At 38.5% G+C, this 21495-nt stretch overlaps 1 protein-coding gene across 1 annotated transcript in view; it reads right to left on the reverse strand.

Annotated features, from left to right (window-relative positions):
• Positions 1-2343: 2343 nt before the first annotated feature.
• The window catches only part of Pkhd1 (polycystic kidney and hepatic disease 1), a 560304-nt gene continuing 541152 nt past the window's right edge, over positions 2344-21495 (reverse strand). The window contains exons 65-67 of the mRNA NM_153179.3: positions 18022-18180; positions 14943-15065; positions 2344-3275 (exon numbers count right to left, since the gene is read on the reverse strand). Coding sequence (NP_694819.2) covers positions 2863-3275; positions 14943-15065; positions 18022-18180 — 695 coding nt within the window. The 3' untranslated portion in view covers positions 2344-2862. The remainder of the gene's footprint in view (positions 3276-14942; positions 15066-18021; positions 18181-21495) is intronic.

A 21495-nucleotide genomic window follows, 5' to 3' on the forward strand; every position in this document is an offset into this window, starting at 1 on the left:
TTCCTTGTCTTTTTTGATAACTTTGGGTTGGAAATTGATTTTGTTCTATATCAGAATGGTTACTCCACATTGTTTCTTTGGACCATTTGCTTGGAAATTTGTTTTCCAGACTCTTACTCTGAGGTAGTGTCTTTCTTTGTTCGTGAGGTAGGTTTCCTGTATGCAGCAAAATGTTGGGTCCTGTTTTTATAGCCCATCTTCTAGTCTATGTCTTTTTATTGGGGAATTGAGTCCATTGATATTAAGAGATATTAAGAAAAAGTAATCGTTCCTTCCTGTTATTTTTGTTGTTAGAGTTGGGATTCTGTTCTTGGCGGCTATCTCCTTTTAGGTTTGTTGAAGGATTACTTTCTTGCATTCTAGGGTGTAATTTCCTTACTTGTGCTGGAGTTTTCCCTTTATTATCGCTTGAAGGGCTGAATTTGTGGAAATATATTTGTGAATCTGGTTTTGTCATGGAATACTTTGGTTTCTTCATCTATGGTAATTGAGAGTTTTGCTGGGTATAGTAGCCTGGGCTGTTATTTGTGTTCCTTTAAGGTCTGTATAACAATCTATTCGGGATCTTCTGGCTTTAATAGTCTCTGGTGAAATGTCTGGTGTATTTCCAATAGGTCTGCCTTTATATGTCACTTGACTTTTTTCACTTACTGCTTTTAATATTCCATCTTTATTTAGTGCATTTGGTGTTCTGATTATGATGTGTTGGGAACAATTTCTTTTCTAGTCCAGTCTATTTGGAGTTCTGTAGGCTTCTTGTATGTTCATGGACATCTCTTTCTTTAGGTTAGGGAAGTTTTCTTCTATATTTCATTAAAGATATTTACTGGCCCTTTAAGTTGAAAATCTTCATTCTCATCTATAGGTATTATCCTTAGAGTTGTTCTTCTTATGAAAATCTTCATTCTCATCTCTACCTATTATCCTTAGGGTTGGTCTTCTCATTGTGTCCTGGATTTCCTTGATTTTTGAGTTAGGATCTTTTTGCATTTTGCAGTTTTTTTTTTTTTTAATTATTGTGTCCAGGTTTTCTGTGGAATCTTCAGCACTTGCAATAGTCTCTTCCATCTCTTTTATTCTGTTGCTGATGCTTGCATTTATGGTTCCTGATTTTTTTCCTAGGATTTCTATCTCCAGGGTTGTCTCCTTTTGGGTTTTCTTTATTGTTTCTACTTCCATTTTTAGATCTTGGATACTTTTGTTCAATCCCATCACCTGTTTGGTTGTGTTTTCCAGTAATTCTTTAAGGGATTTTTGTGCTTCCTCTTTAAGGACTTCTACCTGTTTAGCAGTCTTCTCCTGTACTTTTTTAAGTGAGTTATTAATGCCCTTCTTAAAATCCTCTATTAGCATCATGAGATACGATTTTAAATCTGAATCTTGCTTTTCCAGGACTCACTGTGGTAGGAGGATTGGGTTCTGATGGTGCTGAGTGGTCTTGGTTTGTGTTAGTAAGATTCTTATGTATGGCTTTCGCCATCTGGTAATCTCTGGTGTTAGATATTCTAGCTGACTCTGGCTGGAGCTTGTTGCTCCTGTGATTCTGTTAGTCTCTGTCAGCACTCCTAGGAGTCCAACTCTCCCCTGAATCCCAGTGGTCAGCGCACTCTCTGCAGGCAAGCTCTCTGCGAGCTCTCCTCTGCAGACTGGTCTCTGAGAGACCTGAGATTCAGGATGGTGCTCTCATCTGAGTCCTGGGGTCAGAGCCCTCCCTGGAGGCTGACTTTCTTCTGGCAGGGAAGGTGTGCAGAAGACTGGGTCTCAGCTCTACCTCCTAGCTGAGGATGAAGGCCGAAGTGACCCTGTCCAAGAAGCTCTGTTGCTTCTGCAACCTGCATGCTCTCCTGTGTGAACTGGTCTCTGAGAGACCCAGGATATAAGATGGTGATCTCATCTGAGTCCGGGTGTCAGAGCCCTCCCTCAATCAGTTCTATTATAACTATTAATGCACTTTATCATTAGGTTATGTTTAGTCTTCCAGGAAAATTTCCTTGTCATTGTAAATTTGACCCAACTAAAAGAAAATATTAGAACTAATAAGTCAAAATATTGAGAGTTCATATTATCCCTTCATTGTCCAAACAGCTAGACCTCTCCTTGTCCATTTACCATTTAGATATAATTTTGAATATTTCCCCATTTCATACAAATACTCATAATGTAAAATGTAACTATAGTACCTATTTTTTTTTGCCTAAACTTAGTATTACACATCTTTTCCTTACTGAAATCCTAACAAATCCCATGTGACCATCATCTTTCTTATACACGTACTCATGAAGATAAATGATAATGTTTCCAATGCAGTAAGTGCCTGTTAATGACTGAATTTAAACCACGAAATAAAATCTACAAGTAACTTTTATTAAGTTAACTCTGTTTGGAGGGAGGGTAAACGTTGGTGTAAAATATCTCCTGGGTATTTCTATAGCACTGCAGATACAACATCAGCTAACTAAAGCTATAACAGGTCTTCCATAAGACAAGCCTAAAGCATCCTGAGTGTTGACTATAGGGAATCTTAATCACAGTTCCTGCTTACTGAAATTCAGTATTTATAGCACAGGTATTAAGTTGGCTGCAACGTAACCAGTTTGAACCCCAGAAAATATCAGCAAGTTTTTGAGGTCCTATTATTTGCTGGAATTGGTTAGGATCAATGAGAGGTACAAGAGACATGATTGATTACAATCTCAGTATACAAGCATTTGCCTGACTGTCTTCCATATTAAAGTTTAAAGATTTAGAGTTCACATTCTCCTTATTTGTCCAAACAGATCAGACCTCTCCTTTCCCATTTACAATGCAGAAATAATTTTGAACATTTTCTCCTTTTCATACAGTGCTCCATGCCCACAGCTGTTACTGGATGGTTTCTGGTGGAGCAGTATGGAGGCTGAAAGTCTCAGTGGGAATGCAAGTGGCCTTCTCTTGAGACAGTCCAGTGCAGTCACTCCCTTTGTCCAGCTGGCTAGGCTCCTGACCCTGTTTCCTCTCTTGCCTGAGGTCTGGGCGTAACAGGAGCAGCTGATTGCGGCCTGCCAGCTGGTATCTGAGCAACTGCTGTTGGGCCTCCTGCCAGTTCCCAGGCTCCTGCAGTGTCAGCTGCTGAGCAAGAGATCCTGGAACACAGGTGATTCTGGGAATCTTTGGGGCAGGTGTAGTTGTTCTTTCCTCTGTAACAGCAAGGCGGCTAACTTTCCTTTTGGACACTCCATCCATTGAGTGTTGGGGAAACTGGCTCTGCATTCCCTGCATGACCTTCATTCTCATATCTATAAAAAGAACATAAGGGAAGAATGGGCTTTGTTTTCAGTCAGTTGATTACTATATTCTATATTCAAGTTCTATATTTGGCCATCATGACAGCATAGTCAAAGGATAAAATATTGAATGACATCTATTCACCAAATTTCCAAATAAATTTAGAAATACTTTCCTTAAAAAGTACTGTTTTTCCTTCTCAATTTGTAATTAACATTAACTATGTAACCAAAATGTGATTATATCATTCCCAGACGAAGAAAAAATACTCATGCGATGTTATTAAGTTAACAAATATTTTTAGCTGTAAATATGGGTCAAATTTGAAATCCATATCACAGCCAAGGCCAAGCATCAAGCCAACCAACATGTTTATTCAGAACACTGAACTTAAAAAAAAAAGAAATAAAACAAACGAGTAATTTTTCCTAAAATTTGCTTTAATAGTCTTAATCAGCTACATATCACAATTACAAAAGTCAACACATGTTCCATACTAATTCCACATATAATTTTGCTCTCAAAACAGCTTTCTGATTTATGGAGTGTTATTGTCACTGCTTTAGATGTAAAGGAGTTTAGACACAAGTTAAGTAACTTTCTAAGACCACACATAAAGCAGGAACAGACCTGGAAAAATTCAAGTATTTGACTCTACAGAGTCGGTGAAGCCAAGACCACACCAATACTGTGGAAAGATTAGGACAAGCACAGAGACTTAAGGAACCAGTGTAATAGTGAAAGAAGTCATGGTATGTACTCACTATCCTCTTCTGGAAGTTGGCTGTGTGATGGTCATTCCTCCAGTCTACACTATTCTCCAATGTGTGCAAGGATGTCACGTATGCAAAAGGATGCCTCTTATGTGCATGTGCCTTACTGTTTACAAAAATGAGAGATATGTCCAAATTCTTGGGAAGTAGACAGTAATATCATCCTCTACGTTTACCATGCCCATACATTGAAGATGGTGATTTATTAAATGGCACATTATACAGTTCCAATTCACTGAGTGCTGCCTTCTTTACTGTGTTAGAAGACAGTCAGCACACCTTTGTTTTATCATAAGAAACGGACACAAAGTACCAGTTTCAACTTCAATTCTTTATAACAGTGGATTGAAAAAGGTTGTGAAGATGTATGAAGGCAATTGCAACGATGAATATGAGTGGTGTTTTGTATTCACAGTGGAAAATGAGGAGAAACCATGTTGTTCATGTAATTTACATACTGCATGGATTAATATATGAGAAGCACGTGTTCTTTATATCTCCACTATCCCTTTCCAGACCCTTGTTGCCTTCTATTTATCTGCCATGGTCACCTAACTGGAAAAATCTTGCTGAGAGCTATAGGAAATTCCTGGTTATGCTAATTCTCCTACAGGGTCTGCAACTCCTTCCACAAATGTTCCTTGAAAGCTCAGCTACATGGATTTATATCTCAATGCACACTGACTTGGCCTCTGCAGCTGCCTCTATTGGCCACCTTCACTTGTGTGTTGGCCCTTTCTTCCTCACAGGGTTTTGAATGCCTTCAAGGGAGGAACTGTTTGCTGTTGTCAGCTTTGCACAATCACCATGTCCCCTTATGTAGCCTGCACTGAACTTGGTATCACCTCCATAACTACTGTTCTTGTCAGGAGGAAAAGAAGGTTTTTCAGCAACAGCAAATAACCGGGAACAAGAATCACTGGTCATATAGATACTGACTTTAAGAGAAAAACAGGTTTTAAATTGTAATCCTTAGATAAAACCAATACAACTACAGACCTGAGGAATTGAACACCACATGTCGCTTTTTCTGAACCCATTGAAGATGTTCTCAGTCTGGTTTTGAGAGACCTTCCTTGGAAATATCCCTGTCCTTTTGTTTTTCAAGTCTGCATTGATTCATAAAAGACTAATGCAAACTTAGCTTCCTTTTGCAGACCCCTAAACATTTTTAAAAAATCTCCCATGAATTATTTACATGGCAGCTCCAATCAACAACACACCTGACAGACTCCCCAGCTGAAATGAAAGTTCCCAGTGTAAAGGTGCCCAGGGAGGCTGGCCACCTCCCACTGTGAGCTTATAGACAGAACTAAGTCAGCACACATTATGTGTCACTGCCAACATCAGAAAGAATCGGCTCCTTTGATCTTAGACCTCCACAGGAAGCTTAGATCTCAGACAAATTAGATAAAAAAATGAATTTATAGCAGATATGTATCCTAAGGCCTTCAGCTGAATGTTTGGGTTTTAGGGAAGGAAGAATACTGAGTATCAAAACATATGAATTACATGCCTCCCTCATCATTCTTGTTGATGGGTCTTCGCTAAAATGGAAACATGACTTCAGACAACCCATCCATGTCTCGTACTACTTGTAATCAGGTGTGATGAAGCTTCAGGGAGAACATTATAAAACATGGGCAAGACATCTCTGCTCTTCCCAAATACAGACCCATTGTGTTGAGGACCTTATGGGTGCATGAACCTGTAACTTCTGCAGCTCCTTAGTCTCGTTTGACTTTGAGAATATTCTCAAACAGCAAGCACATGGTCTCTCTCTCTCTCTCTCTCTCTCTCTCTCTCTCTCTCTCTCATACACACACACACACAAACACACACATATGGTTTGCTCTGTCTCTCCCTAGTTTTTTATTTCCTCTTTCCCTTCCTTCCTTCCTTCCTTCCTTCCTTCCTTCCTTCCTTCCTTCCTTCCTTCTTCCCTCCCTCCCTTCCCTCTCTCCCTCCCTCCCTCCCTCCCTTCCTTCCTTCCTTCCTTCCTTCCTTCCTTCCTTCCCTCCTTCTCTCTCTCTCTCTCTCTCTCTCTCTCTCTCTCTCTCTCTCTCTCTTAATAGCACAAGAATTAACCAGTATCCTCTGGCTCCCAACCCTCATCTGAAATGTTCACAGTTTTTCTTACCCTGGCTCTATGTATGGTGCTCAGTGCTGAACCACGTAAGCCCTCAGTACAGTTACTTTATATGAGACTCTAGCAATGTGAAGTGGAGGTCAGTTAGGAGAAGGAGTATACTCAGTTGCTTGTCATAAGGACTGGGAATCCTGCCCATGTGTTAGAGAATGTTAATAAACACTGTTAATAAACACTGCTGCTTGTATTCTAATTAGATTCTATATTCCTTTGTGTAGAAGTTAGCGTTTATCTTAATAAGCAATGCATTGTTCTTCAGAACGCAGAGAAATTTGGAGAATACAAAACAAAGAAGGAAATTGATCTAGTCTCTTACATATGGTCCCTCGCACCTTATACTGTATTGGTTTAGAGATACTCTACCTCTGGTTGTGTTTGGTTAATTTATTCAGCTAAGTTATGTCTGTAAAATTTACTTTCTTGTTTTATTTTTTATTTATTTTTTATTAGATATTTTCTTTATTTACATTTCAAATGTTATCCCCTTTCCCAGTCCTACCACCCTGAACGCCCCTATACAATATAACTCCTCCTGCTTCGAGGAGGGTGCTGCCCCACCCATTCACCCACTCCTGCCTCCCTGACCTGGCATTCCCCTACACTGGGGCATCGAGCCTTCACAAACTTTCACAGGACCAAGGGCCTCTCCTCCTATTGATGCCTGACAAGGACATCCTCTGCTGCGTATGCTGTTGGAGTCATGGGTCCCTCCATGTGTACACTGGTTGGTGGTTTAGTCCTTGGGAGCTCTGGGGATGGGGGTTCTGGTTGGTTGATATTGGGGTTGCAAACCCCTTTAGCATCTTCAGTCCTTTCTCTAGCTCTTCCATTGGGGACCCCATGCCCAGTCCAGTGGTTGGCTTAGAGCATCTGACTCTGTATTTGTCTGGCTCTGGCAGAGTCTCTTGAGAGACATGCATACCAGGATCCAGTCACTTCTTGACATCCACCATAATGTCTGTGTTGGTGTCTGTATATGGCATGGATACCCAGGTGGAACAGTTTCTGGATGGCCTTTTCTTCAGTCTCTGCTCCACACTTTGTCTCTGTATTTCCTCCTAGCTGGCATTATCTATACCTCTGTTTTGTTTTTACTTTTACTATAGGTTATTTTTCTAAATCTAAATTACCTAAGATGTAATAGATAGATTTATTTTCATAATCATAGCCAAATATATTTTTTCATAATCATAGCCAAATATATATTTTTCATAATCATAGCCAAATATATATATATCACAGAATCTGAAGAGTGTGAAGAGTGGTAACATAAATTTTACCTCTCTGCTAGATCCTATCATTCTCACAGCCATGGCATCAATTTGCTTAATTTAATTTAGAGGGTTGACACTCCATCTCACTGGTTAATATTTTATGAAGAAATTTAGAATCATCTTATATCATTTGACAGTGTATAAAGTGATTGAAATAACATTAACATAAGTAAATAGGTCTTTGTAGCTATGAAACATATACCATAAACATATGATCATCCTCTACCATATTCAGTGTTTCTTTAAACTGTTTGGCAAAATATAGTTCTTATTTGGTTCACCATATCTTCAAAACTGACCACATATTAAAGCCACTTCCATGGTACTACCTAACCACATCCGATGCATTCATTGTGTTCCTTTGCTTTTTGTTGCTATAATGAAATTCCTAAGCCAGGATAACTTTACAAAGAAGAGTCAGCTTTAAATTCTAATATAATCTATAAATGGTTTCTAATGTTGTCTTTTTGATTTTGAATTATATTTGACTACATACTATAGTGTCAAAACTGTATTGTAAGGTGAAATGATTAAATTATTTTTTCTGTACATATTTGAGTAGGAAATCTAAAATTTTATGTTTAGTAAAATATTGTATAGCAACAGAAATCTCAGTGCTAATTTTGAAGTTATTTTAAGAAGTGCTAGATTTTATTCATGCTTTTAAAATAGGAAATATATCAGGGTCCCTTCAGCAAAATCTTGCTGGCATATGCAATAGTGTCTGGGTTTGGTGACTGATTATGGGATGGATCCTCAGGTGGGGTAGTGTCTGGATGGTCTATCCTTTTGTCTTAGCTCCAAACTTTGTCTGTGTAACTCCTTTCATGGGTATTTTGTTCCTTATTCTAAGGCAGAATGAAGTATCCACACGTTGGTCTTCCTTCTTCTTGATTTTCTTAGGGGAGCAGGGCGGGAGGCAGGGGTATAGGGAACTTTCAGAATAGCATTTGAAATGTAAATAAAGAAAATATCTAATAAAAAATTAAATAAAAAAGGAACTATTTACTCCCCCTTTTAATGAGCATCTCTATAGAGATGCTATTAATTAGTAGTTTCCAAATACACTTGCTTTTCTTAGCGCTTTGGAGAAACATCTCTCCTGTCTTTCCCTGTGGTTTTTAATATAATAATCATTATGGTAAATGAGGTCAGGCTTAGAGAAGATATAAATTTATATCAAATGATAAGGTAGACATAAGAAAGCCTTATGTTAAGTTGACAAGAGGGAGGTAGTATAAATTCTGAGATTCAGGAATCTGTAAAAAGGTTCATCTTGAGTTGGGAGAAATGAGAGAAGGTAAATATGTGGACATATTTGAGAACATTTTGAAGTGGAGATGCTGTGTTATACATAAGGAATACTGACACTTGGGGTAAAGCAATTGGAGAGGATGGGAAGACACAGGCCTTCAGACAGTAAATGTGGCTGTACTGAAGATATTGTGAAATGAAGAAAAAGATAAGTACATCAAGAATCAAAAGAGGAAGTCTAAATTTATAAAATTCAGCAAACAAGAAAGAGGGAAGTATGAGAAAAACTGAACTAGGAAAGAAACAGAACTTGGATATTTCTAGCCTGGGAGATGAAGGCGCTATGACCAAGAAAACAGAGAAAACAAAATACAGACTGACTTCCAGAGTGGTTGTACAAGCTTGCAATCCCACCAGCAGTGGAGGAGTGTTCCTCTTTCTCCACATCCTCACCAGCATCTGCTGTCACCTGAATTTTGGATCTTAGCCATTCTGACTGTGTGACTGGTGGAATCTCAAGGTTGTTTTGATTTGTATTTCCCTGATGATTAAGGATGTTGAACATTTTTTCAGGTGCGTCTCAGTCATTTGGCATTCCTCAGTTGAGAATTCTTTGTTTAGCTCTGAACGCCATTTTTAATTTTAAGAAGTCCAGTTTGAATTTCTGGAGTCCAGCTTCTTGAGCTCTTTGTATATATTGGTTATTAGTTCCCTATCAGATTTAGGATTGGTCAAGATCCTTTCCCAATCTGTTGGTGACCTTTTTGTCTTATTGACAGTGCCTTTTGCCTTCCAGAAGCTTTGCAATTTTGTGAGGTCCCATTTGTCAGTTCTTGATCTTACAGCACAAGACATTGCTGTTCTGTTTAGGAATTTTTCTCCTGTGCCCATATCCTTGAGGCTTTTCCCCACTTTCTCCTCTATTAATTTCAGTGTCTCTGGACTTATGTGGAGGTCTTTGATCCACTTAGACTTGAGCTTTGTACAAGGAGATAAGAATGGATCTCAGAAAATTGTACATAATACTACTGGAAGATCCAGCAATACCTCTCCTGGGCATATACCCAGAAGTTCCAATTGGTAATAAGAACACATGCTGCTCCACTGTGTTCATATAAGCCTTATTTATAATAGCCAGAAACTGGAAAGAACACAGATGTCCCTCAACAGAGGAATGGATACAGAAAATGTGGTACATTTACACAATGGAGTATGACTCAGCTATTAAAAACAATGGATTTATGAAATTCTTGGACAAATGGATGTATCTGGAGGATATCATCCTTAGTGAGGCAACCCAATCACAAAAAAGTCATTAAATAGATATGCCCTCACTGATAAGTGGATATTAGCCCAGAAATACAGAACACCCAAGATACAATTTGCAAAACACAAGAAAATCAAGAAGAGGGAAGACCAATGGGTGGATACTTCATTCCTCCTTAGAATAGGGAACAAAATACCCATGAAAGGAGTTACAGAGACAAAGTTTGGAGCTAAGATGAAAGGATAGACTATCCAGAGACTACCCCACCCTGGGATCCATCCCATAATTATCCAGACACTATTGCATATGCTAGAAAGATTTTGCTGAAGGGACCCTATTATAGCTGTTTCGTATGAGGCTATGGCAGTACCTGGCAAATACAGAAGTGGATGCATGAACTAACCCGTATCCTCAGAGCTCGTGTCTTTAGCTGCATATGTAGCAGAAGATGGCCTAGTTGGCCATCACTGGGAAGAGAGGTCCCTTGGTCTTGCAAACTTTATATGCCCCAGTACAGGGGAATGCCAGGGCCAAGAAGCAGGAGTGGATGGGTAGTGGAGCAGGGCGGGGAGGGGGAGGTTATAGGAAATTTTCGGGATAGCATTTGAAATGTATATAAAGAAAATATCTAATAAAAAGTAAAGAAAAAAAAGAAAAGAAAATACAGTTCTGAGTTCTGATAGCAATGCAAGACTCCTTTCCTTATATTGCTATGAACCAGAATTTCTGCAAAATGGACAACCAAGTCCCTAACAAATGAGATTCGAAACAGTACAAAATGATTCAGGAGGACCTACAAGGGCTAGATGTGTCATTCAAAATATTGTTCTTTTCCCTTTTGGCACCTAGTTACATATCTACAGTCATTGATTTGATATTTGTCTGTTGTGATTTCTTTATTCTTCATTGGCTAACACTATTCTCTAATTGTCCCTAAAATTGAGTCTCCAAATGTTTGAATTTGATGTTAGATAGGGAAGCTGATAACATTCCTGGAAACTACACAACAGGACACTATGATACAGTAAATTAATATTCAGTATATAAAGAGGAGCACTAAACTTCACTAGTCACTCATTGTCCCAGGTTCTCATGGAAGTGTAGCAAAGATAGGGAGGAGCTTCCCTTGAGGTTTCTAATGCTTGATACTTTTGCCATCTGGGATGAAATAATTTCTGTTGTGGGTTTGACACCTGGCATCAGGTGATATTCCAGTATCCTTGGTCTCACACACTGCCAACCATGAATTGCCCTTACCAAGTCCTGGTCAGAAAGTATTTTCTCCATTCACTGCAAGTATCCTTCCAAGAAAATGTAAGTAATTGTCTCCAGAAATCTGAAAGTGAGGGAATGACTGAGTTTTACTGCTTTTTAGTTTTACAACTGAGACTCTTCTCTGCAAGACCATTGGAAAATCATTTGCCATATAGAGGGGACTATATTGCTGTGAGAGAGAGCTACTATCCTTGAGAAAGAAACTATTACATGCAAAAGAAAAAAAAAAGTTCAAGAAGGCCTACAGAGTTAACTAACCTGGGCCCATAAAGAGGCACAGAGACTGAACCACTAACTGACGTGTACATGTAGCTCGACCTAGCCACCCTACCCCTGCACAAATATAGCAGACATGTAACCCACTCTTCATATGGGTCCCCTAACAACTGCAGCAGGGCCATCTCTGACTCTTGTTGTGGACCTTTGAATTATTTTCCCATAACTGGGCTGCCTTGTCTGACTGCCTCTCTCCTCAGTGGGAGAGGATGCATTTAGTCCTGCTATGACTTTATGTGCCAGAGAGTCTGGGTACCAAAAAGAGGGCCCTCCCTTTCTCTAAGGAGAATGGGAGGGAGGAGGGAGGGGTGCAGGGTGTAAGGGTGAGACTAGCAGGAGAGAAGGAAGGGGGCTGCAATCAGGCTGTAAAGTGAATAAACAAATTAATGGAAGGGTAAAAAAGAATTCTCAAGGCCATAGCTAGCTACTACTATGCTGGCACATATGCAGTGTTTCCTAATCCAATAAGAAATATATTCCCATTTTACTTAAATATGGAAGTGAAAGACTCTCTAGCAGGCCCAAGCTTGCAGACAGGTCTTGCCCTTGCCCTTTCCCTTTCCCTTTTCTTGCCCTTGCTAAACTGTTAGACTACATTCCAAAAGCGAGCCTCCATGCTCTATTCCCTTATTTGACCTTTGGCTCATTCCTGAGACAAAACCACCAAGATTGAGTAATGAAAATTCATCATTCATTCTGCCTAACCCACCCTAGCGGGGACTTCCCCATTTTTTTTTCCTTTAAAAAACACATCTGCTAAAACAAACAAGCAAACAACAAACACACACACAAACAGAAACAGCTAGTGCTTGCTGCGGGTCTTCTCCTGATTCAGAGGCAGTCGACCCTTGCTCCACCCTACCTCATCTTCTTGCCCCTGCTTCCCCCACCATGCTAATAAATCTCTTCTGGGCTGGGAATTTTGTGTCTGGGTGTGTCCTGTACCAAATGGGGAGGAGGGCAACTCCTTACAGAAAGACTAGGGAAAACCATAAGAAGAACAAACACTTAGTATCTAGTGCCTCAATTGAAAGAGTATGCTAGCAAACTAACGAGGAGTTAGGCTATCCCAGATTGAGTGAATGTCACATAAGAAAATCCAACAATACCTAGCACATGGTTAATTCATTATATGCTACGATCTTCCCTGTGACTTTTGCTGATATTAATTTTCTTAACTAATACCCAGTGTGTGCAACAACCCTAACCATGATTATTATTATTACTATGTCAGTCTACCAGTTGGGAAACCAAAAGTCACGGGGAGGTTGGTTGTGAAGCTGGAGAATAGAAAGTTTGTCAAAGGAGGCATTCAGAAGTAAACCCAGTCTGTCCAACTCCATGGTTCCATGGCTACAACTGTCACATCCTCCTGCTCACCCATCTCACAAGGAGGATTTGTTAAGTCTGAGGCATAGAAGAGAAGCATTATATAGGAACTGGAAAGATGGCGTCAGTGTGTCGAAACCCTTGGCAGCAGTGTGCTGTAAGGGCCCTTTCTCTACACTTCTCTCCTTTCTTCCACTCTTGCATCCATGACATAATGAGCTTAGTATCTAAATTTAGGAGTAAGACTCAGCCCATCTTTCTAAATCATCTCTGTCTCTGAAGGAATCCATAGGGAAGGAAGACACTGGCGAGCAGGAAAGCCAACTCTGTTAGTAGTAAATGCCAAAAATTTGAAAACACAGACGGAAACGGAAAACTAAAATGTCATGTAAATAGTGGAACAAACCCAAACTTATTTAAAGCATTTTAATAATTAGGCGTTTTTGGAAAAGATGTTTTTTAGATCCAGACAAAGCTTGGAAGATAAGGAAACAAATCTAGCATGATCCTCCGAGAGGGCTCAGATAGCACATCTATTTTTAACATGGATGTCCTAATAAAATGGTCTCTTTGATGTTTCCATCTCTCCAGTCTAAACTGGTCCCCAGAAGCCCTATTCCTTGTCTTTTTCCTGATAATTTATTAATAAACTACCCCATAAAACCCAGTCATTGTGGAGCACTTAATAACATTAATTTAAGCAAGGAGACTGTGAGCCATGTAGATAACCATATTAGGTTAGGTGCAAGCCCGGCTTCTCCCCAGCCAGTGGCTGAAGAATGTAGCTGAAGATGAGCTGTGGGGATCAGAAGGCAATTTCAAATACACCCTGAATCTGTGTGCAATAGAGGACAAGAAGCTTTCCTCTTAAAGTGGTGGATAAGTCCCCAAGATCCAAATGGCTTGATGTGGAATCTCCGAAGAATTCTTGGGTCTCTTTTTCTCACTCTATTTTTGAATATTAGCATATCCCCACTTTACTACTACCCCATTATCATCATCATCATCATTATTATTGTTTAGTATAGAGTGAGGCTGGATAATTTTGAAAAAAAATAAAAATTGTATTTCTTCTTTGGGAAAAGGCACAGTCAAACACACACACACACACACACACACACATACATATATACATATATATGTGTGTGTAAACACACACATGGTCACACACAAATACACTCAATTGCATGCACACAACCAAAAATCTCATTCAACTATAATTTCTGACTGGCAGATTTCAGTTAAACCTGAACTCAGAACCACTAAATCCATTTCTCCTTTTCTACTAGAAAATATGCTATTTGACACATATTAGGAGAACTAGAATTGTTATTCTATTTAGAACATATTTTTAAAATGTTTCAGAGTCATGGAAATTATGTGAATATTTTTTATACACACTATCCATGCTTGGCAAACCCATGTGCTCTGGTCATTGCATTCCTAATGTGCACCCTTAAGTAGGCGAAAAGCCAGACACTCATTTGAGGCACAGCCTTAGCTTTCTTGCTTTGCACCGATTCTGATGATAACATACTGTGAATGAAGCAGGAGCACATACCACAGCACAGCAAATGATTCATGCTGCTAATAGTCCCAGGAAACAACAAGGCAGGGTTGAGCAATACTGACTCAGATCTTGAGGGTTCTACGCTAAAATCTAATTTGCACAGCAGGCATTTGGCAACTACACCCTCTGCTTTTCCAAACTCAATAATGTTGCCAAATTGGCAGCTTTGCAACAGCTAAGGGAAAGATTATATGCCTATCCTCTATCCACTGGCTTTCCCCCTTTCCTCTGTTAAACAAACTCAAATGTGAAACCAATAATCTTTTTCTAAGAAAAGATATAAAAATGTCAGTTCAAATAACTGGCTACTAGCTGGGTGAATCAGAGAGTCCTGTGTCTTCCTGCTCTGGGGTTTTATTTAATGAAGAAAAAATAATGAAAAAAAGAAAACATCAAACAAACAAACAAACAAAAACAAAGAAGGGGCTGGAACTGAACCACTACCTAACCTGACATCAGAGAAAAGGGAGCCACCATTAACCCACAGAGGTCTTCATTGCTTACCCCTTACCTTCTCCCATCAAAGTGTTCTCTTTTGCTGTCTTTGCTTGTAGTCCTCTGGGTTTGGAGGAATTATGGGTATTCTTCTTTTGTTCCTTAGCCTGGGATTCAGATATGTCTTCTGGTTTTATTTCTGTAGTGATGAAAAAACAAGTGCCTTTTTCCCTCGTTTTGTCAGATTAAAAGACTTTTTAAAAAAATGACAAGGACCTAAATGTAAAGGCATTTCTTTCATTCATATCTCCTCCAGTCACAATTGTGATATTTAACAGAATGTGTATAGTGTGTCTCAAGATTAAGAAATGGTATAAAAAATACACACTGATCACTAACTTTTTGGTATAATCTGATACATTTGCAGCCACATGCTGATTTGGAATGCTTGAGATATACCTAGTTTTAGTTGAAATGTATGGTGCATAGAAAACACACACCAGATTTGGAGAAAAACAAGATATCCACTTATTTTATAGTTACTATACAACAAAATAATATGTTGGATATTTAGGATAGAGACCAATTAGAAAATCATTACACTTATTGTGTGTCAAATAGTACTGCTTATGTTATATTTCAATTGGACAAGACCAGTTAGTACAACAAAAGCTATTAAAGCTTTTAATTTGAAGTAAACAATAAACATTCAAAGAAAACTTCCAAGAGATTTATAAGGAGCATGAGAATGTGACCACACATAGCTAAGGACAGTTACGGACACAACCCAACACAAAGTCATAAGCCCACTCAAGACATCATGAGCCAACTTTTTTTTGACATTAAAAAAATAGATTATATGGCCCTCAAAACTGAACATTGCAAATGTCAATGTTGTATTTTACTATCATAAAGTTGAAGGATCTACCCTCCTAACAGTGCCATCTTGTGCAGCAGTGCTTCAATCATGGGCCTCAAAGGGGTGTCCTAACCAATGACCAAACAGATTAACAGTGGGTGAAAATTCTGATATGTCAATGAAAAATCAGAGACATGAATCCACAGATATTGACAGCTTTAGAGAACAGTAAGGGACCAAGACAGACAACTTTCATGTTTATAACTGTAGGAAGAATCTACTTTTAGAACTGAGGGCACATCCAAAAGAAATGAGATTTAAAAGGTTTCACGCGTGGCCCGTGAAATGCTAGTGGAATTAGGTATTCAATTAAAAGTTAGAATTATATAACTTAATCCAGAAGATCATATGACATAAAAGATTTTGATAATCTACTTAGGAATCAGAAAGTACCATAAACAAATATATACACACAACATATATACATAGACACACACAAATACACGTACATGTATAAACACAGATATCCAAAAACATAAAAGAAGACACATGCACATAAAAATATACACACAAACATACTCATATATCACAAAACACAGGCAGAAGCATACACACACAGACACATACAAACCTATACACTCATTTATACACACACACTCACATATACACATGTACACATATACTGTAGATACATACAAACAGAATGTAGACAGAACCTCAGATTTAAACATGTAAACAGTATAGAAGTTGAAATTTGACACATTATAGGCAATCCAGTTCAGAACCCCTTCCAGATCTATCTATCTATCTATCTATCTATCTATCTATCTATCTATCTATCTATCTATCTATCTATCTATCCATGAATGAAGGGGAGAGATTTTATTAGTAGCTTATCTACTCCCGAGGTCATCATAATGGGTAGAGAGATAAGATCTCAAGGATTAATGCTGTTCAGATGCAAATGACCCTTGAAAAATCCAAGCACAGTGAACATACTAGTAGTTAGGAAAGTTTCCATCTATTGTATATAGTTCCTGTATTTCCTGTATTTGCATCTTATCCATATACTCATTGGGGCACCTTTTAGGTAGTCATCTCTTAAGGCTGTAGTTTTATGCTGGCTACTACTACCACTGGTGGTTCTTCAGTATACTCAAAGGTCCATGGTGTGAGATTTGGGTATAAGGAGAATATATAATAATAATAATAATATATATATAATTATTTTCTTTATATACATTTCAAATGTTATCCCAAAAGTTCCCTATACCTTCCCCCCGTCATGCTCCCCTACCCACCCACTCCCACTTCTTGGCCCTGGCATTACCCTGTACTTGGGCATGTAAAGTTTGCAATATCAAGGGGCCTCTCTTCTCAGTGATGGCCAACTATCCCATCTTCTGCTACATATGCAGCTAGAGACGAGCTCTGGGGGTACTGGTTAGTTCATATTGTTCCACCTATAGGGTTGCAGACCTCTTCAGCTCCTTGGGTGCTTTCTCTAGCTTCAAGGAGAATATTTTTAATGACAAATCTGCGGCTTTTTTTTTCTCATTTCATCCCCAAAACCAAAGGGGAAGGATAAGAAGTCCCATTAGAGACTCCCCTTCAGAGTGCATGTTATTGCCTAAAGCTATGACATTCTGCTTCTGGGGACAGGACTGAGGAAATACCTGATCATTTGGAACTATTCACTGCTAAGGAAAACTATCCACATTTGCTTTTCTCCCTCCAGGGAGTGTGTATATGTGTTTACTCCCTTTTCATCTCACAGTTAAGTACCCAAAACAGACTCTCAAGGATTTTACCAAGTATAATCTTGAACATCTGATCATCCTTTCTCTACCTAAGCGTGTGAGAAGTAGAATTATAGATGGGCCCCACCTCATCAAAGAGTAGGCTTTGGAGACACACTGCATGGATTTCCAATGGTGGGTAACACTACTCATGTTACTTACTCTTACTGGACATCACCATGTAACACCTACACTGCAGAATAATCATCACTACCTCTCATCGTTAATTTGTTCAAGGAATTAATAAACTTACTTATCTAATGCACTTAGAACATGGTCAGTACTGAGTATGCAATCAATGTGATCATTTATTATTTTTGTTAATACTGAAGATTAGATAATTCCTGCCTTTATTTTATTTATTGAAATGGGGGGTATCATGGAGTTGTATAAATCACAATCAGCATTTCTCTTTGAAGACATGAAAATCATGAATATATTTATTACACATGATTACTTCAGACATTTTCATTAACATCCTCCCTTAAGCCACCTACTTCTGGTTTTGCTTTTCTTAAACCAGCAGCAAACGAGACAGCTCAGAGCCACCCATGATGCCACTGAGCACAGGGACAAGGCCAAGATGATAGTTGATCTCTCCTTGCTAGCCACAGGCAAGACAACGAAGGTCCTTGATCGAGCTGTAAAATTAGTACCTGTTTGGGAAGAAGAAACAAGTTTCAATAGTACATTAAGATATCAATATGTAGCCTAGAGTAGGCATGTGAAAAGCTGTTTTTGAAGTTACTAAGCAAATGAATCAATAATAAATTCAATTTTCATATTATGGAAGAAGTGCAAGATGACAATACAAAGTAAAAACTTTTTGTTTTAGCTTTGTCCATCATGGTGAGAAATCCTTCTAAATTCTTCATTTGATGCTCAGACTAACTTTCTCCATCACTGCAAAATTATAACTTCATCTTCTCTCATTGTCTACTTATGAGAAAAGATGATCTCCTCTCCAGAATATCTGGAACTACTCACCCGGACAAGTAATCATTTGAGGTAAAAGTCTTCACAAATTAAAAAAAAAAAAAAAGTTAAATTATGGAAGCCTGCTTATAGCCCACAAGGTAACAACTTCCACTCCAAAGCACACAGGGTATTGATAGTACTTTAAAAGATTTAATGTGTGTGTGTGTGTGTGTGTGCATGTCTATTGTGTGCATATGTATATGTACTTATTTGTGTGAGCACTTGTGTGGGGGTACTAGCAGAAGCTTAGAATAGAGCACTAGATCCCCTGTACCAGAAATTACTGGCAATTGTAAGTTCCCTGACACAGGTACTGGGAACACAACTAAATAAACAGCAAGTAGTCTTAATGACTGAGCCATCTATCCAGCCCAAATCAGATAGTTCTCTATATAACCAAATAAATGAACAAATATAAAAATTGAAGTTTGCTGGACTTACTTAAAGTGTTCATCACACCAGGGCCTCATGGTCTGCCAATATGGTGCTAACAGATTTCCCAAAGTTAAGTGAATTGCTACCAGGAAAACTGTGGAGTAGCTGCAGACACTGCTGCTTGGTCTCGGGGGTCTGGGGGTTTGGGGGCTGGGGAGGAGTGGAGTGGGGGTTGAGCAAGTAAGTACTTCTTACACAGAGAGAGAACATCTGAGAATCATCTGAAACCACACTTTTTTAAGTTAAAATTTTGCTTCTTATCTCATTATTGTGTATGAAAAAAAAAGGCGCAAAAAGAACTTCTTTAGGAACATTTAAAAGAACTAGATACAAGTGTTAATGGTAGTGTTATTCCTAACTGTCCAAACTCAGAATATAGCCAAATATCCTTTGAAAGGAGAATAAGCAAATAAAATGTTTGATCTAGAGAATCAACAGCCTGCCTACTCACCCACAAAGAGAAAATGTTGAAAAGATGGGTAAGAGGTGGGTGATCAGTAACCTCTAATACCTGAAATTAGGCAGGTGGATTTCTGAGTTTGAGGCCAGCCTGGTCTACAAAGTGAGTTCCAGGACAGCCAGGGCTATACAGAGAAACCCTGTCTCAAAAAACAAAAACAAAAGCAAAAAGGAAAGAAAAGGAAAGGAAAGGAAAGGAAAGGAAAGAAAAGAAAAGAAAAGAAAAGAAAAGAAAAGAAAAGAAAAGAAAAGAAAAGAAAAGAAAAGAAAAGAAAAGATCAAATGCAATATGCTGAGAGAAGCTGATGGCCACAGGGTAGACTCTGTAGGTTCCACTTACATGACATTCCAAAGATGACCAAACTGTGGAAACACACAGAAAATACTTTGGTGTTTGCCAGTATTCAATTATTTTAAATATTAAAAACAAAAGTCAGAATCAATATTTGCTTGTGATTGTTACTCATAGCTGGTCTTTTTTCAAGTAGCTAATTCAAAACAAATCTCTCAGAAGAAACAGAGTTGGTTTTTATTTTTCTCTACTCAAAGAAAATAGCATGTATTTTCATGCTATGATTTCTTTGGGCGAACCTGACATTTGTTTGGAATCCACAGTTAGATATCTTAACTCTGGGCTGAACTCACCTCAGGGCTCCCAAAGCTACTTGTAATGGCATCTGATACCGTGGTTCTAATTTGCAAGCATGTAGCATGGAGCTGAGCTGAGTTTAGCTAGATTATCCTCAAATATCTGTTTGGTACAAGCATCTGTATAAGATCAATTTTCCCAGAGAGAGGAATGGATTTTACCAGGTACTCAAAAGAGTTATACAAAATTCTTAAATTTTATCCATTTCTCCCATTTTTATTAATAACAATGATGTTAACTCTCCCATTCTTACTTAAGATGTTAAGAGCTAGTAAATTAATTGATACATACATATGACAAATACTTATAAAAATAAGAATGCAATATAGTTGAGAAAAGTAACAAAAATAAACATGATCAGGGAAAGAACTCTGAAGGAGAAATATTCTGAAGGAGAGTTCAAAGGCCCAACTCAGTCATAACCAAGAACAGGAGAAGGCAACATTTGGTGTGAAATATTAGAAAACAGGGAATTTTTTATAGGCATTAAATGTTAGGCAAAATGCTTTAGATAATGTTCTGACTCTAGTGGATTGCAATAAAGAGGAGATGCTACACTAAGAAGTAATGTGAGTCACAGGAATGCAGACTATGTAAAACATACCACCACCACCATCATCACCACCACTACCACCACCATCACCACCACCACTACCACCACCATCACCACCACCACTACCACCACCATCACCACCAACACTATACCACCATTACCACCAGCACTACCACAGCCATTACCAACACCTCAACAACATTGGCTGAGACTTTAAAGTCAGAGACATCCAAGCAGAAACAAAAAAAACAAAACAAAAAAAAAAAAAAACCCTGGTTTTCAAATATTTTTTAAAATGAAACCATTTTTAACAATGAAATCTTAAATGTAATCTCCATGTATTCGCTCTTCCACAAGCAAATATTTGTTTGTGTTAGATATTTCTATAATTTGGGGATGTATTGCTCAAATATAGTCACCTAACCAGAATTGCTGTCCCTCAGAAACTCAGGTTCTAGTAGGAGACCTAGCACACAAGCTATAGATAAAGGAGAAAAATGCACATGAACTATAGTGGTCAATGTTGGGGGCGAGGGGCAAAAGCAAAGGTAGAAGACTACTACTAGGAGTGGGTTGTTGGGAAAAAGTATTGTAGACTGGGTTGCCCAAATAGTACTTCTCTAAAGATAAAACTTTAGAATGGAAGCTTGATGAGCAAATTATGTGGATTTCTGGAGAATCCTCCTAAGAAATACCTATTACAGGCAAATTTTCTTTAAATGTAAAGGCTAGGGGCAAGATTCTGGCTCCCTGTGATTTATTTAAGAACTTCATGGCTTTGGGTAGTGGTAAGAAGAGCCACAGCCCAGACCATAGGGACAAATGCAGATGGGCCAACTATAAAGTCCCATTTACAAAGTTGTAGCCACAATCATCAGCCAATAGTATCTGAGAAAG

This window comes from Mus musculus, chromosome 1 (genome assembly GCF_000001635.26).
Source record: "Mus musculus strain C57BL/6J chromosome 1, GRCm38.p6 C57BL/6J".
NCBI lineage: Eukaryota > Metazoa > Chordata > Mammalia > Rodentia > Muridae > Mus > Mus musculus.